At 42.6% G+C, this 20,344-nt stretch overlaps 1 protein-coding gene across 1 annotated transcript in view; it reads right to left on the bottom strand.

Moving 5' to 3' along the window:
• Window positions 1-20,344, bottom strand: part of DOK6 (docking protein 6) — a 246,278-nt gene that overhangs the window by 56,348 nt on the left and 169,586 nt on the right. The window contains exon 6 of the mRNA XM_037145497.2: window positions 1,951-2,089. Coding sequence (XP_037001392.1) covers window positions 1,951-2,089 — 139 coding nt within the window. The remainder of the gene's footprint in view (window positions 1-1,950; window positions 2,090-20,344) is intronic.

The following is a 20,344-nucleotide window of genomic DNA, read 5'->3' as shown; positions in this document are numbered from 1 at the left end:
GGCTCGACTCCGTTCCCCAGATGCACCCTCAGAAGGTCAGGATGTGGCAACAGACAACAGCATCAGCAGCACATGCTGCTCGAATTCTGTTTTACAAATTTTTTGGCACAAGATTGCTAGACATACGTGAAAGGGATTGAAGGATATTATTTAGCTATCTTTAGGAATAACAAGGTAGTGTCTTCACAAACATTGCAAATCTCATAAATATTCAAAATCGCTCCTGCAGATGGCTCAACATCATAATAATGAACGTTTTGTGGTACTCTCTATGTGCCAGGTTTATTCTCAGAAGTATATGAGACACACACATATAAATGCAGATACCTCATAGCAACCAAACATATAGAACCATTATACCCTCACTTTACAGATAAAGGAAAACAAGCCATTCAGAGGTTAGATGACTTGCCCAAGATTACACAGTGGGTAAGTGGTGGAACTCGGGACCCGGAACACAAACCGAATGCTCTCCCTTATGACGGCGGATAATTACAGTGGTGTGGAAAAGCTCTTGCAGTGTCCTGCATGCAAATATAATTTAAATGACTTGTGAGCACTTTACCCGTTTGAAACAAGTGTGAGTAAAGAAGAGCGGCAGCTATTGACTAGTAGAAAGTGACATCACAATTATTACTTTTGGTTGCCAATAATTTGGTGGTCAATTGCAAATATGGACTGATAAGGAATGTGTAAGACTGAAAAAATGTAAAATTTTTTCAGCAATTATATTAAGCTACTAGAAAAAATGTCATATTAATTAGATCATTGCTACAGTGGTTTAAATTGAACTCAACTCTAGAAGACCAGGTCATTCCAACCTCCTATTAATGCATTTAAATCCTGTAGTCATATTAATAATCCTACTGATGTTTAAGCCGCTCATTCTCCCCCGGGGAAGGCCAGATGTCCCGTATGAGCTCGACCTGTGTGTGTGTCGCCCTTCAGTGTTGAGAAAGCTCTTATAAACCACATCCTAGACAGAGAGACAAAATTATGCATGCAGTGTTGAGAAAATTAAAAAATGTGTGAAGAATAACATGAGATCATTTGTTGAACTACTTCTTTGTTTTTATATTTAATATGTTATGTGATTGAGAAATCTTAAAATCAAAACTGCTATAATACTAGACACAGAAGTCTACAGTCTTAAACTAGAAGACAGTCATTGTTTTCTTGTGATGAGGGACCCTGTTTCCCGAAGTGCCACCTGTGCTCTCACATGTAAGATCTCACGCATCTCCGGAAGTCCTGAAGAGACAGACAATATTCACCTCTTCATCTCTCAAGATTGTAGCCAATAATCATTCCACTGCTTGCTTTTATAAAGCTTACAATTTTTCCAGCTACGTGTATACTTTACTACTGCAGATTTTTTACTAAATTGCGTCTTAGCTGAACCCCGAAACTGCAGGTAGTATGGCCCCAGGACAGGAGAGTAGACAGGCAATCCATTCCCTTTGTCTACCACAGGAGCTCCTTCTGTAAGCACTTTATCACTGGCTCTGAATTACACACCAAAAGACAGAGAAGTTTCAGAAATGCTAGGATGAAGACAAAACGAAAGTGGAATCCTTCCTGGTGGTTACTACATTTTCCTGGGCCTACATTTGAATTTCTGATTGTCCAACTGTATGTGGAGCTATGCAGAGGACATGGCTTCTTATTCCATTCTCTGTGCACACCACCCTTTTTGGGGTAACCATGGCAACAGGTCATGCATAGGTAGATACACAGAGTTCAGGGTTCTCTCCTAGTTACCACAGATAACTTCTTTTCTCAGCAGCTGAATGGGGAGTTAGGAAGATGAGATTCAGTAACTGGGGTGAGCTCTGGGGGCCAGGGTGGGGGTGGACACTGGGGTGGACACTGGGGTGGAGACACAGATGGACCCGCATATACACACGACATGCAGCAGAAGCTGTTCAGTTCCCAAGGAGGGAGCCTTACCCGGGCCTTCTGCTCCATTTCTAGCATTAATCTTTCGTGCTGCTCAGCTATGGCCAGTGTCGCAGAGTGGACCTTCTGGTAGATCATCTCTCCTTCCCTGGTTTGAAAAGTGAATAGTCCTTCTCCCGTGTCACACATTCTGTGAGAACAGAGATGGAAAGAGATGGGTCTCCATGTGTTCAAGTGCGGAACAGTTCTCCATGTGAAGGATGCCCTTGTCAGGTGGTTTCCTCCTCCTGGACTCAGGAGTTAGTGAAGCAGATTCATCCTTGACCAAACCAACTTACCAACCTGCCAACCCACCAACACGTCTTTAAATGGCACATGGAACAGAACTAAGGGCGAAAATCCATGTACATTTGGATTTTTGGATGAAGTATTCATGAGAGTTTCAAAGAACAGATTAAAGTGTTTGGGGCTATTGCAATGCATGAAGAATAAAAACAAACAGTTATTTTTACAGGGTTTTCACATTTAATATCACTGTGATATCACAGCGCTATTGGAAATAGAGTCACTTAAAAAATTCTGCAATTTACACTCACTGCAGTGGCAACCAATGAGGAGACTAGGAAATTTTAGTTTATCAGTTTGCACACATAGGCTGAAGCTTTTATTTAAACTGAATAATCCTCATATAAAACTTGGTATAGCCTAGGAAACCACATGGCATAAGAGAGACTCTTTTATTTGGTTTGAACTTCGGCTCTGCCACTTACCAGCAGGGAGACTTTGGGCAAATTAATTGGTTTACCTTCTTTCCACATCCCTAACATAAGAACAATGAGTCTCCATCTCATAAGGTCTGTATGACAGTTAAAATGCTTGATATACAAAATATCTACAATGTTGCTGGCACACACTAAATGCTCAAATATGTTGCTATTCCTATTTCATGAAGTATGGTGGTAATATCAGTATTCACTAAAGAGAAATGCTTGGCTTAATTATATTTTTATCAGATGGACTATTCAACTATTTCTGTGTTATTTCTAAGAGCATATAATACATTAGAAATTCTTACTACATAAATTCAAGAGGAAAATCAGAACACACATTTCTTTCAATTATTTTTATTGGAATAAATCCAGTGACAATTTGTTAGGCAACCGGACTATAGCTAAGTTTTATCAACAGAGAGTAATTCTGCAATGGAAAATATTTCAAATTACTCTTTTAGGCCAGTTTGGAAAAATAATTGGAGGGCTTTAGAAAAACTCATTACCAATCAAACATCAGCATTCAGACATTGGACAGTCACTGAATTGCTGTGTGGCTGGTATTCTGGTTATAACATCAAAAGGTTTACACAAAACGTTCATACGACCAAACTGTCTTCCAGCACCAAGAAAAATTTCAGGTTCTTTGCTATGATCCTCCAAGGAGTTTTTGGTGGGAAAGAAAGGTCTCAAGAGGCTACAGACGTTCCAGAGGCTTTGACTGTCATCCCTCAGGGCCACATGGAGCCAAGCACTCAGCTTCTGCAACAGAGATCTCAATAAAACCCACCCGGTGTGGAATGGAAAGTCTGGGGGGAGGTGAGGCATTTTCACCAAGTGAAACCAGTGAGCTTTCTCCGTGGATTGGAACCCAAGAGCAGGAGCAGGGACACCAGGGGGAGGCAGACTTTTTGTTTGAGGTTGAGTTTTGTTCCTTGTCATCGGAAAAATGCTGCCCTTGAGCCTTCAGAGATGACAGGGCGGGGGGACATGAGTCGTCACTTCGGACTCAGGCACTGACAGGCAGAGGTCTAACACCGGCTTCCTGGACGCAGCTCTGCCCAGCGAGGGAACCCGAGGGCCTCCGGAGGGGTTTTGTCCAGCCTCTGACATAAAGGCGATGGTGAACATCCCCTCTGATCAGGAGTAAGGCAGTAAAGACTCAGAGTTAGGAGGCAACGGCATTTCGGTGGAGCTGTGCTATCTCCAGGGTAGGCCCCTAACTAGCGCCAGACTGAAGGCAAAACCCTTCTAAAAGTCAGATGAAGGGAATTGGGATGCAAACTGTACTTGAAAAAATAAAAGATAGAAAAGAAAAATTCTTTAGTCAGATTGGTTCATCTTCATGGCTTTTGTCAGCAGCGTTGGCACAAACCATTTCGGTTTCCTGTTTCCTGTTTGAAACATGTTCTTTGGTGAGGAACCGAGATGGAGATTTTTTTTCTTGTACGTGTGAACAGCTCGCTGGTAGCCAGGCTGCACAGAGAAGCTCATCAAGGCACCGATGACCCATTTTGATGCTGTCTCCTTGGTATGCGATGCGTGGCCCGCAGACCAGCACCCGCTGCAGCCCGGGCCGCCTGCCCAGACGTGGAAACAGATCCTGCCTTTGACAGCGTCCTGGGCGACTCCTGTGCATGCTGGAGCGTGAGGGGCACTCACCCGCAGAGCCCTTTCCACCAGTCGCTGCTTCACTAAAGGGGTCTGAGCAGCGATGCTTCGGACCCAGATGAGCACATATTAGAAAACCCAGCCGAAGACCTTGATATGAAACTGAGGGCTAGAAAAAAAGAAAATGACAAAAAGAACAACAGAAAAATAAAACCTAGAAGGATCCTTTCCTTACCTTGGGACACCCAGGACAGAAGAGCTCCCTACGTCTGACCGTGTGAACAGGGGCTCACGTCGCCAACAGGCACAGCCTTTAGTTGCGTTTATTTACAGAAATAAGTGAAAATATGGTTGACGTATGTGTCCTGACTCCAAGCTAGAATTCTATTGAAATTTATAGGCAATTACAGAAATGTCATCTATCTTTACATTTTACAAGGCACATACACAAAAATGACCACATTTTCCTATCTAAAATAAAAACGTTAAAGAAGAAAATCAATGAAGTCCCTTTCAGTTTTAAGGCTTAGGGCCTCCTAAAAAATCTAAGAAGTAGATTTTTTGTCAGTAGGGACTGACATGCTTATTTCTAGTTTTTCTTTTTTGACTTTGTAATATAGGGACATCAAAAGACTAAGGGCACAGCTTTCCACCATGGTGACATGGCCTGTCACATCCCCTGAGCACAGGTCTCTCACGGTCTGTGGGCCGGGCATGGTCTTGAGCATGGGGGTGCAAAGCAGGAAAATGCACCTGGGTCCCTGCCTCCGAGCCGCCCCAGGAGTGGGGGAGGTTAGCAGTGATGGAAGAATGGCAGCCTTGCTGTGGTCAGTGTCCCAGGGAGAAGCACAGGACCCAGAGGAAGGCAATGGCGCCTGAGCTGAGCAAAGATGCCACCTGCTGACCCCTCCCCTATAAAACAGGGGCAACAGGACTTTATCTCAGGATTGTTCTCTGCAACAGACAACGTCAGGTGGGTGACAGTGGTGTGGGGAGGATTCATGCGGCAGCCTGGGCTGTTCAAACCTGCACATGTCTTGGCACGGTTCCTTGGCTGACCGATAGATCGTGACCCCAAACCTTTGGAATATTCAGCCTGGTGAGTGTTCCCCAGGGGCCTGAGGCCTTGAACTGAGCTGCCCCGAGGGACCAGGTACAGGGAAAGCCTGGTTTGCTCTGCAGGAGGCCGAGGCCCATTGTGAGGATGTGGCCTGCCTGGTGGACTTACCGTCCACAGAACCTTGGGCCCCAAAGCTTGGTTGACCGCCCTTCCCGTGGGTTGCCACGCAGCGTTGCTGGGAGAACTGGGTGTCCCCATATCCCTACACTGGGAGCTGGGTCTGGCCTTTTCTGGTCAGCTTCCCTGTGCCTGTTCCCTGTGCTGTTTTACTCTGCACCTCTAACTACGATAAACCACAACTGTGAGCAAAGTCGTACTTTCTGAGTCTTTCTTGAGAATCATTGAGCCCAAGGGTGGTCTTGGGGAGCCCGCCCCCTAAGACAGCTGCATGTGGTAGGCTGTCAATGTATTTTTGATGTAGGAATCTAAAATATCCTAGTCTTTCCCCTAAATGGCTTTTTTTTTTTTTTCCAAATTCCATCCCTCTGGGCATCTTAAAGGGGTATGCCCCCTTCCCTGTTCCACCCCACTGACGGCCCACTTCCAGAACTGTGTGAAGTGACAGCACTGGCCGTCCTGTCTCTACTGTGTTGTGATGCAGAAGGTACAGTGGAGTCCACGTGGATGTACTATACTAGTCACAGGAAACTGAACGGTAGGAGGGTGCTTTCCCGGGCACAACTCCCACGTTGCCTTGGAGGGGAGAAAGGCAGGGATTCCTGGGGGCCATCCTCCCAACAGCCAGCTCCTTCGGTGCCTGCTCCGCCCTGCGCCCCTCTGTCAGGACAGACACTCCAACTCAGCCCCTTAGGAAGGGGTGGCTTCCAAATGCCAGTTTTTCTCCCCAGTGACACGCAGGAGAAATTTACCAAGTCAAAGGTTAAAGAAACACTTTACTTTTTAAAAAGTAAAAGTAGATACTTCAGAATCATTCCCTGTGGGTGTCTAGATAAACTCTCGCACCAGACGAGATGTAAGTTGTAGACCTTTGGTGATTTTGTCCATCTCTGCAGCTGTGCAATGTCATTCTTGCTGAGCATTTTGTGATTTTGTGTATATGTTTGATGACCAAATATTTATCCTGCGTGCACACAGACGTTTTAAACTCCCAGCAGTGGAGTGGAACAGGGGCACTTTCCTGAACCCCACTGGTATTTTGATTCAGTATTTAAAATTTAATGTTTAATTATAGAAAGTAATGAAATTCTTAAAAGCACGGGCTTTCCTGTAGAGCAGTTAAAACCAATTAACACTTTTATTCTGTTAACAGTTTAATCTTTATCATCATTTAACAATGCTAGCAGTTTACTATTTTTAAAGCAGCCGTGAAAAGGCTGCGGTTTCTCCCTAAGAGCCCTGGTGAGTCAGGCCTGGGTCCATGGTACCAACTGCAAGCAGAATGTGGAATGGCATAGAAACTTCTTTTCTTCAACGTGACCTTTTCTCCTTTCTCTCCTTTTGATTCGAACTGGCCTCACCCTGACTCACCTGCTTCTTGCCTCCTTCTCCCTGGCACGTCCCCTCCCTTCATCCTGAAGCCCTCAGGGCAGCGAGGCTCCAATCAGCGATCAGCGTCTGATAATCTCAGGAACGAAGCCTCAGGTCTGCTGACCCCAGAGAGAGTTTCTGGAAACCAGAGATAACATCTAGGCCTTGGCTGTGTTTTATCTCCAGACCCAGAAAAGCAGCAAAATCGGATGAAGTGAGGCCCTGGCTGGTGTCAGGGTCAGGACCAGCTGCAAGAATCAATGACCCCTAGTGCCGACCAATCAGAGACTGTGACCCCAACCATGACCTTGACTCCCTTAGTCACCATGGTAATGATCCCCACCACCATGTCCCCCTGCTCCCATCTCTTGGAAGCCCCATATCCCATCTCTTGGAAGCCCCTGGAAGCCAGGGCAGCCCACCTGTCTCTGGATGTAGGCTACTTCCTGGGAATAAACCCGTCCTTTGTTTGCTGTGAGCGCCTGTTCCTTTCTTATTGGGCTTTGAGAGGCGCAGGCCAATGGACCCCTTTAGTCCAGGGACAAAAGCAAAGTATAGAAAGTCCAGAAGTAGGTCCAACTTGCGTGAGCGTTAAGTATGTAATTAACGTGGGATCTCGAATCTGTGAGGGGAAGCTGGGCTCTTCAGTACCCGATCGGTGTTGATTCTGTAGTGTCTGAGAGCAAAAAATAAAGTAAAATAAAATGTGAAAGAGAGAACTGTTTTTTCCTTTGGCTGGACGATCCCACGGTGTTGGTGTATTCTTCTGAATGGAGGGCACCAGTCAAAAGGAAAACGGAGAACTGATGTGTCCTTGTGTCCCCAGAGGACGGCCCCTTGTCCCATTTCAAAGCTGCGTGCCTGTTCTAGGAGAAAGCTCTAGACTCAAACCTCTTTTTCTGGGGAAAAGCTAATAACAAACCAAGTCAAGCGCAGGCTTCCATTCCACTGCTTAGAAATTATACGTCTCTTTCAAAGTGAATTTGGCTGCCAAGATACAGTTGGACAATTTATATAGTTTAACATGCAAGTTATTAATATTTACGCACTGAACTAGAAGAGTTATGCTTCTCTTCACCATTCTGAAGGAAACCTGAAAATGAGATCATTATATTCCCTCAGAGCAAAAGAGCATGGAATCAGGGCTTAAAAATTACATTTTCATTCTCTTTTGGCATTAAATGTAGTTAATGAAGGTATTTTTCATTATGTAAAATATGCTTTCAGTGTCTCAGTCACTAGAGAAGAAAGTGATTAAATTATAGTCAAAAATAGAAAAGAAACTTAAGAGTATACTTGATTTTACCTTAATTAAGGCATGCCTTTTCTTAAATTATATACATTCACTCATTAACTTTTTTGGACACCTATCATATTGCAGGCACTGTATTAGTTTCTGGGTAGTATTTCTAAAAAACATTTCAAATATAAATATGCAAATGAACAGTAATTCATGAATTGCATATGCTCTTATTATATATATCTTCTCTTGAAAAATTAATTATAATTAATTTCTAAAATACGTAAATTAATTTTCCTTCTAAAAATATTTATACACTAATTTTACTTGTATAAAACTAATTAAATGAGTAGATGGTTATATGAAACACATAACAACATAATGCATTTTGGAGATTAAGAACTATTGAGTTTTTTATCCTGACTGTGTAGAAATTCCCTGCAGAGGTTCTCAGTTGACAGATGACTCAGAGTGTAACTTGCCGCCTTCTGCTGCCGTCACCCCACCCGGCCCCCCAACACGCCACAGCGCAAATCAGCCCGAGACACTGAGGGCAACTGCTCATTTGTATTAACCAGAGTTGTGGGTGTATGTTTAAGCTGTGGCTTTTTCATTTGTTTTGAAGCAGAAATGAAAACTTAGTGCCATGATGAAAAAATAAACCTACCTCGATTTTAGAAATTGAAGGACTTTAAACTAAATGACCTAGATTTTCTTTTTTACGATATGAAAGGTTGTCATCCCAGGTGAGTAAATCTTTAAACCTTAATTTTAAAACTTTATTTAACACTTTAAATTGTATTCCTTAAAATAATATAAAGTGGTAATATGACAAACATCATCTGGACCACCTTCAAGTAGAAGCTAAGAAATGGAAGCAATATTTCCCCATCATAAATAAAAGTATCAGTCATTTTATGTTATTCCTTGATAATATAAAATCAATATCTTTGACCTTCTTAGGTATAAAATTTTAGTGCTCATCGAGGTTCATACTGATGAATTCCAGTCTAAAAATTAACGAGTCAGCCCTGTTTCCTCTGCGTAATCACGTTTAAACCTGTGTTACAGTGTTTCTCGGGTCTTATCACCCTTATTTTAACATGACTTCTTCCTGTTAGGCTCTTATCCCCTGAAAGCAGAGGTAGGTGGGGATGAAAAGAAAAATGAGAATGAACGTGTAGAGATTGAACTGCTCAGTCCACCAAGGGGGATGTTGCTATTTGGGAAGGAAGGGGGCGTCCTACCCAGGAGCCAGCAGCAGTCACAGTAGGACACCAGATAGCGGGGGACGGAAAGGCTTAAAAGAATGGGCATGAGACTTGGAGAGAGAGAGGCGCTGAGATACTTTGCTTGCTAGCACTTGTGTAGCTAAAGCCCCCCTCACAACTCCTCATTAATGATGTGATGGATTTCAAGGTGTTTTAGAATGGAGTTTGTATTTCTTTTGGGTGTTCTACTTCCAGTAAGGCTGAGTAAGTTTCTTCAAGAATTTTTCTCTTATAGAAGACAGATACAAATTATACCCACTGACCAACCGAACTCCTTCTGCCTGCATCTCTTCCTAACCCTCCACCTTGCCATTCCTGGCCTCTGCGGTCACCTGAGGGTATGGGGCGAGCTGATGCATTTTAGTTTGATTGGTGTTTTTACTAAAGAGATTCTTGCCATTGTCAAAAAAACCGCAGACAGAGCCCACACCAAAAATGTATTCTTAGGTGTTGAGCACAGAGGATGACAAGTCCCAGAAGGAGCCCCAGTGACCTAGATTTCAGCCACTTCCTAAGAGTTCCGTTGAATGGAGGGTTGCTGGGACAGGTGTATGTGACAGCCAGAGTCCTTTCTGACTGTGACTATCCACCACTGGAGTTAGGAGAGTGTGAGTCAGTCAGTTCAGAACAAGTTCTCAGGTGAGATTAATGCTCAGTAAGAATTGGAGGAAAACATTATGGTGAGAGAGAACAGCAGCGAATTTCAGAAAAAGTTAAAAAGACGAAAACATGCTTGGGAACGGCCAGTGAGTCAAATGGTGATAAAAATCAGCATGGATGGAGTTGAGAAAATGATTCTTCAAACAAGGGCGCCCATCAGGGAGCAAGTTGGCTGTATCCTGAGGACAGAAAAGGCTGTGGGGGAGCCAGAAAGGGGGGAGTAAAGATCGGAACGAGCAAGTGGTGGATAACTGGTAATGGAGAAGAAGACAATAAAACAAATAAAATAAAATGGTTTTTAGAATAGAAATAAAATATAACAATTATATTCAGAGTTTCAATTATCACCAGAGAACATTCTAGATGTTATCTCTCCTTGCTCATCCTGCCCACAGCCCTGGCTGTGGGTACTGACGCATTTCCCTGATAATTTGGGCTGCAGGTGGGTGAGGGCATCAGATTCTTTCTTGTCCGTGGCGTGAGCTCTGAGTCTCAGGGGTAATAACATCAGTGTTGGATTTCAGGCGTGTGGGAGCCATGCAGGACAGATGAACAGGTCTTGGTGAGGGTGTGCAACTTCTTCCTGAGCTTTTCGCTCTCTCGTCCATTTAACTGTCTGAGGCTGGGTATACTTTGTTTCATGTGTTTTGATTCCATAAGATTTCATATAATGGAGACTGATCTCATAAATGCTCTAGGTAGCCCTTCCGCACATTTAAGTGTGAAACATGCTTGTAGAGCAAGCCCAGGACGATTTACTTCTCTACTGAATGTAGAGAGAACTAAGAACCACACCACACCTCTGCCCAGGACCGGATGTTCATTAGCTTGTTTATTCATTCAATGAACACTTCTCTCTCATTCTCCATAAGCGAGGCACTGGGCCTGGCCCAGTCTACCCGGCCCAGTCTACAACTGTATGGGAAGGGGTCTCACTCAGAACAGCTGCCTGAATAAAATTCCGGAGCTTCTCTGGAGTGTTTTATATTCTCTCCACCACCTCCTTCTCATTCCCCAGGTCTTCATACCTGGACCCAGATTCATTTCTTTCCTATTTCCGCAAATGTCTTTAGTCGTTAAATAAACACCTTCAAGAGAGTGGAGGGGCTGGAGGGAGACATGGATTAATGCCTTATGTCACTGAGAAGTGGTTACAGAAATAGTTTTGCTTTTCCGGGCAGGGCAATGTCATGTCTTGAGAAGGGAAAACCATCTAGCGTTGGTTGGTTTTGCCAGCCAAGGGCTGCCTGAAGACAGGGGTGGTTTGGTGGGTCTGCGGGAGGCGGGGAGTACGCAGAGAAAACCCTCAGTGACAGACGATGCTGACTGCACATCCTGGGTCATTTTGACAAGAGCTGGTTAAGGTGCCTCTGTGCTAATTGAACAGCTGCTTCCATCTGGGCCCCCCAGACTCCCTCCTGGAGCGGCCGGGGAGAGGCAGTGTGTCCCTCCCACCGCTGCCCTGCCTCTAGAGAAAATGCCAGGGGAACACAGAGGTGGGACGTTCCTGGCATCTTTTCCACCGTTCTCAGCCCAGCACCAACTGTTGTAAAGAATGAAATAAAAATGCCAAAGGAAAGTAGTTGAGAGAAATTTACTCTTTTACCCTTGAGATCTAATGGGAATTCAAGCAGTATACATTTTATTTTATTTTTCTGAATGGCCAAAGCCCTTGACTACACATTGTAAACACCTATCATGGCTCCAGGCAATTTCAGTGAGAAATACTCCGTTCAGCATGCTGGTTGTTTGGGCCCCACGAGGTGCTCATTTAAAATGTTATCTTCTCAGGAATCAACAATCATTTGCTGCTCAATAATATCTACATGATATCATTCTCCTTATTGCACAGAAGAATGTTCGAGAATCTCGATTACATGCGGTTTTGAACTGCTCTGTGGTCTATGACTCTAAATGCTTGAGCTGCAAAGATACCTTATGTTTATATAATTCATCCTACTTTTCCAGCCAGGGAATGAATCCTCATTTCAATTCCCAGCGATCATTTCTCTTGCTGTTTCCGTGAGAATGTACCAGAGACTGAGGGGGAGAAGGAATTAGCAGGATAGAAAGCAAGAGAGAATTGAATAACAAATGTCTTTTCAAAAAGGATCCATGCCAGTGGAAGTGGTAAAGATGTTGAGATCAAGTTAAGAGACTGCACAGTCCTGTATGGCACATGTCCTGGTTAGAGAGGCAAATGGATGTGATGACACCTGAGAAAGGCCAGCACATCTGGGGAGACGTGCTGCGGGGGACCGATGGGCCTGGGCTTCCCTTGGCTGCCTTAGAAAAGCCACCTACCTCTGCTCGGCCTGCCTCTGCAGACTCGGCCGCTCACCCATACACCAGCTTGCTGTACACACCTGGTCAGATGGTCATGAGGCTCATCGTAAAACATTTTGACAAGTGTCAACGCCATGAGAAGATATTACGAGTAGGATTGGGAGAGGTGGTTTCCCCAGAGCCCTAACTACTCCTGTCTCTGGAGACCTAAATCACCCTCCTTAGCTAACATCTGGTGGCCACACCTTTGAATTATCACTGGCCTCTCTGACAACCTCCAATGATACCTGGCATTGTCTCTGTTCGGAGGTGGCAGTTCCTGTTCTCAAACTGCGACCCCCAAGGCCTCTGGTGGGCTCAGTCACACCCTGGCAATTGTCCCCATCTGAGAACCTGCCTGTGAAAAACCACGTCCCCAGGGACAGTGGCAGCGTTTGATGGGGGGCAGCTGCTTCTGCTTCCTGCAGCCCAGACGATATGTGTGAAGGGAACACAAAAGGCGTTGCTGTTTCACCAGCTCTCGTCAAGGTCATTTTCAACCTGCTCCTCCTGCCACTGGAGGTTTGGGTTGGGTAGCTCTAGACATGTTGCCTTTTTTGAAGTTCATTGCTGTGCTTGGGCTGGGCCCTGTTTCCCTGTCCTGACCTTCATTATATTTGGTGCAGCAGAGCACGGAGATAATGTAGTTAGAACTGCAGGCAAAATAACCCATTACTACAGCTATTGTCAGGTTTCTGCGTAAGTTTAACAAAATGCTGCATGCAAAAATATTTATAGATGATCAGAATTGGAATGCATGGAAAGGCTTAGTTTCTGATTTTGGATTTGGGGGACTTTATGTATTTTTCTCTGGGGTTCCCTTTGAAACATAGCAATTTACCTTGGCATAAAGACTAAGAAAATTTCTTATATTCTTAGAGTTTCTACATAATTGCAGGGTTCATTTTGAACCAGTTTTACTAGTACATAGAGTACATAGAAGATATATATATATATTTCTTCAGAATACTGTGTTATCAGTTGAGACTTCGGTGCCGAATATGGATTATTATATTTTAAATGAACAAAAATATGAATATATCTAACTTTAGAGGTATGCAGTATTTTGCTGCTACTGTAAACACATGCTAAAGAAAACAATCTAATAATTTATCATTTAAATCTTTGAGTTGGAAAAAAGAATTCTGGATTCAAACTCTACAGAGAGGACTTTCCTTGCCAGATGTGCTAATAACGACTGACGTGACCTTGAATGTATCGATTGCTCTCTATCTGCACCCCGGAAATTCTCTGTCCTTTTCTGTCTCGGCTGTCTGGCTTTGTGCCTGGGAAGCTGACTTCTGCTGGCCCAGGCACACGTGCCCTCTGGTTTGGCCAAAGCTTGTGAGGTACTGATAGCAGACGGGAGTGCGAGGGGGAATGAAGGTCAAGTACTTTTCTCACCTCGTCTTTCCTGGCTCCGCCCTCTGGTGCTGGCAGTCCCTCTTCTTCCAAAGATCCAAGTTCTCTCTGGGTTCTGGTTTCCTTGTTCCTCTGTTGCTAGTCTTGGGATGCTTCAGCATTTCACATTTTTTCCCCTACTCACTCCACTCTGTCTTTAAATAGTTTCTACACTGAATTCTCCTTGAACTCTTTGAGTAGGTCATTTCTTTATTGCTGAGCCTCAACTTAATTGATGGCAAGTTATTTAATCTCTCTGTGTCTCAGTTTTCTCATTGATAAATAGGGAAAAGGATCTGCCCGGTAGGTGCTAATAACATAACGATGACAGTAATACCTAGCATGCATTATGAATCTACTCCACCATTTACCTTCTACTCGTAATGCCATTACAGAGTGACAGAAGGCAAAAATGGCCCCCAGCGACTTCCCAGCCTGCATTCACGCCCTTGCAACCTGCCTTGGGGTTCCTCCCATCAAAGGGGGGCATTTTTCTTTATCCTTTGATTCTGGGCCAGACTTGAGGTTTGCTTTGCCCAATGGGAAATAAGAAATGAGGTTTTATCAACAATTTATGAAGTACTTGTGCACTTGGGTTCTCTGCCACCATATGAACCAACCCAGGGGATCTGCAGAATGGCAAGACCCATGTCCCAGTCATGGAGCCAGCCACTGCACGGTAGGAGACACCGTATCAGATCATCTAGTCCCTGGCTGAGCTCAATGGGACTTGGCCATGTTGAGCAGAACTGGTGGCCTGCAACAAACATGGATGGCTGTTGTTGAAGTCGTTAAATTTTGGATGACTTGTTACAGCATCCACAGACAGCTGATGGAAACATTCTTTGCAAATGCAAAACAACATAATTATTTTACTTTATTATTTTAAATGTATCTTATTGATTATGCTATTACAGTTATCCCATTTCCTTCCCCTTCATTCCACTCTGCCCTGCACACCCTCTCCCACCTGCATTTCCCCCCACCCTCATAGTTCATGTCCATGGGTAGTACATACAAGTTCTTTGACTTCTCCACTTCCCATAATATTCTTAACCCTCCTGTCTATTTGTACCTACCAACCTACCATTTATGCTTCTTTTTTTGCAATTTTTAATATTTTTTTATTTTTAAATATTTTTATTTATTTATCTTTAGAGGGGAAGGGAAGGAGAGAGGGAGAGAAATATCAATGTATGGTTGCCTCTCGTGTGTCCGCTGCTGGGAACTGGCCTGCAACCCAGGCATGTGCCCTGACTGGGCATCGAACCGAGATACTCTGGTTCGCAGGTAATTTATGCTTCTTACTCCCTGTACATTTCCCCCCATTTACCCACCCCCTGCACACTGATAGCCCTCCGTGGGATCTCCATTTCTGTGATTCTATTCCTGTTCTAGTTGCTTGTTTAGCTAGTTTTAGTTTTTGTTTTCTTAGGTTCAATTTTTAATAGTTGTGAGTTTGTTGTCATTTTACTGTCCATATTTTTTATCTTCTTTTTCTTTGGTAAGTCCCTTTAACATTTCATATAATAAGGGCTTGGTGATGATGAATTCCTTGAACTTGACCTTATCTGGGAAGCACTTTATCTGCCTTTCCATTCTAAATGATATTTTTGCTGGATAGAGCAATCTTGGATGTAGGTCCTTGACTTTCATGACTTTGAATATTTCTTTCCAGCCCCTTCTTGCCTGTAAGATTTCTTTTGAGAAATCAGCCAGTAGTCTTATGGGAACTCCTTTGTAGGTAACTATCTCCTTTTCTCTTGCTGCTTTTAAGATTCTGTCCTTATGTCCTTATCTTTGATCTTGGGTAATGTAATGCTGATGTGCCTTGGTGTGTGCTTCCTTGAGTCCAACTTCTTTGGGACTCTCTGAGCTGCTTGGACTTCCTGGAAGTCTATTTCCTTTGCCAGATTGGAGAAGTTCTTTTTTATTATTCTTCCAAATAAGTTTTCAGTTTCTTGCTCTTCTTCTTCTCTTTCTGGCATCCCTTCAGATGATTCAGATGTTGGAAAGTTTAAAGTTATCCCAGAGGTTCCAAAGCCTATCCTCATTTTTTTGAATTTTTGTTTCTTCATTCTGTTCTGGTTGAATGTTTATTTCTTCTTTCTGCTCCAAGCCATTCGTCTGAGTTCCAGTTTCCTTTCATCACTGTTGGTTCCCTGTACATTTTCCTTTATTTCACTTTGCATAGCCTTCACTTTTTCCTCTATTTTGCAACCATACTCAACCATTTCTGTGAGCATCTTGATTACCAGTGTTTTTAAAAGTTTTTATTTATTTATCTTTAGAAAGGAAGGGAAGGAGAGAGGGAGAGAAATATCAGTGTATGGTTGTTTCTCATACGTTCCCTGTCTGGAACTGGCCCCTGCTGGGAACTGGCCTGCAACCCAGGCATGTGCCCTGATTGGGAATCGAACCGCGATCCTTTAGGTTCACAGACCCAAGCTCAATTCACTGAGCTACACCACCCAGGGCTGATTCCCCGTGTTTTGAACTGTATATCTGATAGGTTGTCTATCTCTTCCTCGCTTAGTTGTATTTTTTCTAGAGCTTTGATCTGTTCTTCCATTTGGGTTATTTATTTATTTATTTAGGCTTTGTGCGCCTGCTACGTATAAGGGGCGGAGCCTTAGGTGTTTACCAGGGTGAGGTGATCCATGTTGCTGGGTTATGATGTTGTATATGGGGGAGGGGTCTGAGAGGGAACAATGGCGCTTGCTCTGATCTCTGCTGGCTTTCAGTCACTTCGCCAACTTCCCCCAGGCAAATTGGGCCCTTCCGATGTTGATTCCCGGGTGGGTGGGTTCGTGTAGGTTCTAGGACCCTGTGGGTCTCTCCAACAAACTCTCCTGTGAGGCTGGGAGTTTCTCCCACTGCGTCAACCCTCACAGGTGTTTTCAGTCAGAGGTTTGAGGCTTTATTTCCCCACCTGGAACCCTGGGTTTTGTGGTCTGTCTTGCTCCCCATTTGTTCCTCCCGATTTATCTGCATGCGATTGTGTAACCGCCTGCTCCACCAGCCACCACCTTGCTGCGCATCCTCTCTGCCCTGCTGCCTATCTCTGTCCCTCTTACTGGTCTGGGTGAGTGTTTCTTCTCTAACTCATTGGTTGTCACACTTATATACAGTTTGATTTTTCTGGCAGTTCTTGTTGCTTTTTGCTTTAAAATTTGTTGTCCTTCTTTTTGTTGTGCAAGGATGAACAGTGTATCTACCTATGCCTCCATCTTGGCCGGAAGTCCAACATAATTATTTTACATATTATGTTATATAAGTGAATAACTTGTCTTATACATTATTAGTGTCAATATGCTATGATGGTAGAAAAAAAAAGGTGCTCCTGGTAGGTCTCAGAAAGTCATGGTTTCTGGAGTGTTCAGGGCAGATAGAGGAATTCTGCTCAGTGCACAATCCTTGAGCAAGAGAAGTTAAGCAGGGGAAAATTTTAAACGTGTGTTTCCATAGGCATATTGGCCATGCATGCCAATAGGTGAATTTAGGTGTCGCATATTATTTGAAATTAGAAATTTAAAACATTACATAATAAGAAGCAAAGGAAAGGAATTAGAAGACAGAAAAGAAATAAAGTTTTGGAGAATTTAGTCTTGAGAGAGAAAGCACAGAATTCAAACACATCGGGGCCTTAACTTAGGAGACTTCTCAAAGTAGGTCGAAGAGAACATCTACAGCGATGCTATTGTCATGTCATCTTGTATTTGGCTGAAACAGACCGAATCTGACAATAAATGTTATTCAACTACTTTTCCATCCTGAGCCATGACAACCTTGGGAGAATAAGCTCAGAGTGTGCAGTCCTTAAGGGACTCTCCAGAAAACTGTGATAATGACTACGCGGAAAAGTTCAGAGCAGTATTTTTTTTTTGAGTTGGATGTTTGGTACATTTGCAAGATCATGCTGGTCCAGTCAGTCCATGTCTGAGAAAGGTGCTCAGGAGATGGGCATTTGGGCAAGGAACCATGGTCGCTGGCTCTACAGTTTGGTCAAAGGCAAAGTGTGTTCAGGCTGACATCAGGTCACATCCAGTGCTGAGGTCCTCCCCAATAGGGAGGAGCTGCTAGGGTGTTTGAAGGCACTCGTTAGAAGATAAAACAGTAATTTACTCAGGAACTACTGTCTTTTATAAATACGAATGAAAAATTCTAAGGTAGAAATGTGAATAGCAAAAAAAAATTTTCTCCCCTGAAGAACATACAAAAAATGCCAAAGCTTAGCTACTCGAATGACACATAGATCCTAATATATCATTTTATTTTACAACATAGAATTAAATTAAGGTCTCCATTAAAAAGAGGTATGAAACAACACCATACCATTTTTCTAGAGATGGCTTTTGAGGTCCCTCAATTTACCATAATATTCCAAATTTGCACACACTCTTGAACTGACCCGTTGCAGTCTAAAAATTCCCTTATAAATCTGAGCCTGTTTGTTTCAAGACATTGTTAAATAGGTTTTATTCAGTATATCCAGAGTTGTCACTGAAAAGATGAAACTTACAATGACTCTTTAACTTCTTTCTAGTTAAAAAGATAGGTGTTTACATTATTTATTTATCTTAAAGTTGTCTTTTGTAGTTGTATGAAAAATACTTCTTGGGTGGTTCTTTCCTCTATTGTTCTCATCAATAAATGTAGAAACTGCACACTTTAAGTAAATTAATAATAATGCTCCTACTGCCTTTTGAAAATTCCTTCCATGGGAACCAGCTTAGGAAAGAACTGATATAATTAGCATTTTTTGATGGATGACTAATGTCAAGAGAGAGAGAGATGAAAATGCTTGGTGCAGTTGGAGGACACACAGCCGACCAGTGTGATGGAAGAAAGGAAATTATCCTCACTCTCTTCTTTAAATAACCAATGCATTTGTTTCCTAGTTTTATAATTTATATAGTTGTAAACATATTTTTATTGAAAATTTCATGTTTGTGTTTATTTTAAGCCTAGCCAGATCTAGAGCTCCTTACCTGGGAGCCTCTGGTGAGGTCTTCATCAAGGCCCTTTCACTGGAAGAGGACGCAAACCAGAAAAAAATTCTCACTCTCTTAAGTAAATATCTGACTTGGGCTACACGTAGCCTGACATAATTAAGCAAATATTTTTTGTGTGCCTGCCTGTGCCAGAAATGAATCTGCTTGTTGGAGAAAAGACCTTTCCGAGAAGGACTTTAGGTAATATCCTCTATAACTTACTGAAGTGATCTTCTGACAAGAACGCAGGAGGGAATATTTTAATCCAGGCATTTGTATAATATCCTAAGTAGAGGAGGATAGGTTCTTCTTATTTACGACCTGATGAAGGCGAGCTCTGGAATTTATGTGCAATCTTTATGCTAGTGAACACAAGCAACATTAAGGACAAAAATTGTAAGAAAGTCAAGTTGAATGTACAAATACATCTATGGGGCGGGCTGTAAGGGCATTTCTAAGAACTAAAGAAAAATCCCTTCTTCCTGGTTGTATTTAGTTCTTAGTACAGAGATTTACTTATTCCACCTCTTAAGATTTTAAAGTGTGCTTGTTGTATTGAAATTGTCACTCTTAATGAATTTCCTTATATGAAATCTTTTGAAGCTTTGAGTTTGATTTTAAGAGATAGTCTTATAAGGGAACATGATGTTAAAATCACCTTCCTAACTATTATTCAAAAGCCAGAACCCAACAGCTGTGAAATTTTATGACTATATGAAGAAATAAATGAACGAGTTAAGTATTATGTCCATGTAAATTATGGTGATAGATGGAAGACATTCAACCATTTGAACTCTTGTCTGACTATCCTTAAGGAAATCAACATTGACACTTGAGGCCAATCGTAACTTTGGTTTAAAGTATCTAAGAACTTTGTATTCAGATCTTTTTATTTTCACATTAATGGTTCTTTCTTCATTGTCCTCAGCAAAGATAGTTAATATTAGAATTAACATAGGATCGAAAGGGAAATATAAACATCGACCTGTTCCTGACTTAACCACTTGTCATAATCTTATTACCCAATAAATATTCTTTCAGTTAAGAAGTTGGGAGGTGAAGATAATGAGTTGAAAGTTAGCCTGATATCAAAATAGCAAAATGCTTTAATAGATACACACTAGAATTATTGTGCTTCCCAATGTGTTCTGCCTTTCAGTATCCTAAAATAAGATTCAGGAAATTTTAATGTCTAAAAATAACAAATTTTGGGGTTGGGTCAAGTTCCCTCTTCCCTAGGGCTATCCAATTTACTCTCACACACTATTTACAAAAACCACAAATTATTTCCCAAGGTTCTCCAGTATGACTTGCTGTAAAACAAGTATCTATGTAGGACTTTGTATGTTTCTCCTAATGACAAAAGATCTGTTCTTGTGCTAATACGACCCTGGTAGTGCATGTCTTCTTCGCTTGTTCTTCAGAAATGAATTGGCTAAGTCACAGGAGTTCCTCTGTTTTCACTTCCATGTAACTGTCATAATCAGCTTCTTAAGTTTTATGTCTTCTTTGTATTCTGTATTGTATTTCTGACTTTCTATCTGGGGACTGTTTTCTTTTGCATA

This window comes from Artibeus jamaicensis, unplaced genomic scaffold (assembly GCF_021234435.1).
Source record: "Artibeus jamaicensis isolate MK-2021 breed Jamaican fruit bat unplaced genomic scaffold, CSHL_Jam_final contig_354, whole genome shotgun sequence".
NCBI classification, from domain to species: domain Eukaryota; kingdom Metazoa; phylum Chordata; class Mammalia; order Chiroptera; family Phyllostomidae; genus Artibeus; species Artibeus jamaicensis.
The sequence above is the reverse complement of the archived record's forward strand: the minus strand, read 5'-3'. Positions and strand labels throughout refer to the sequence as shown.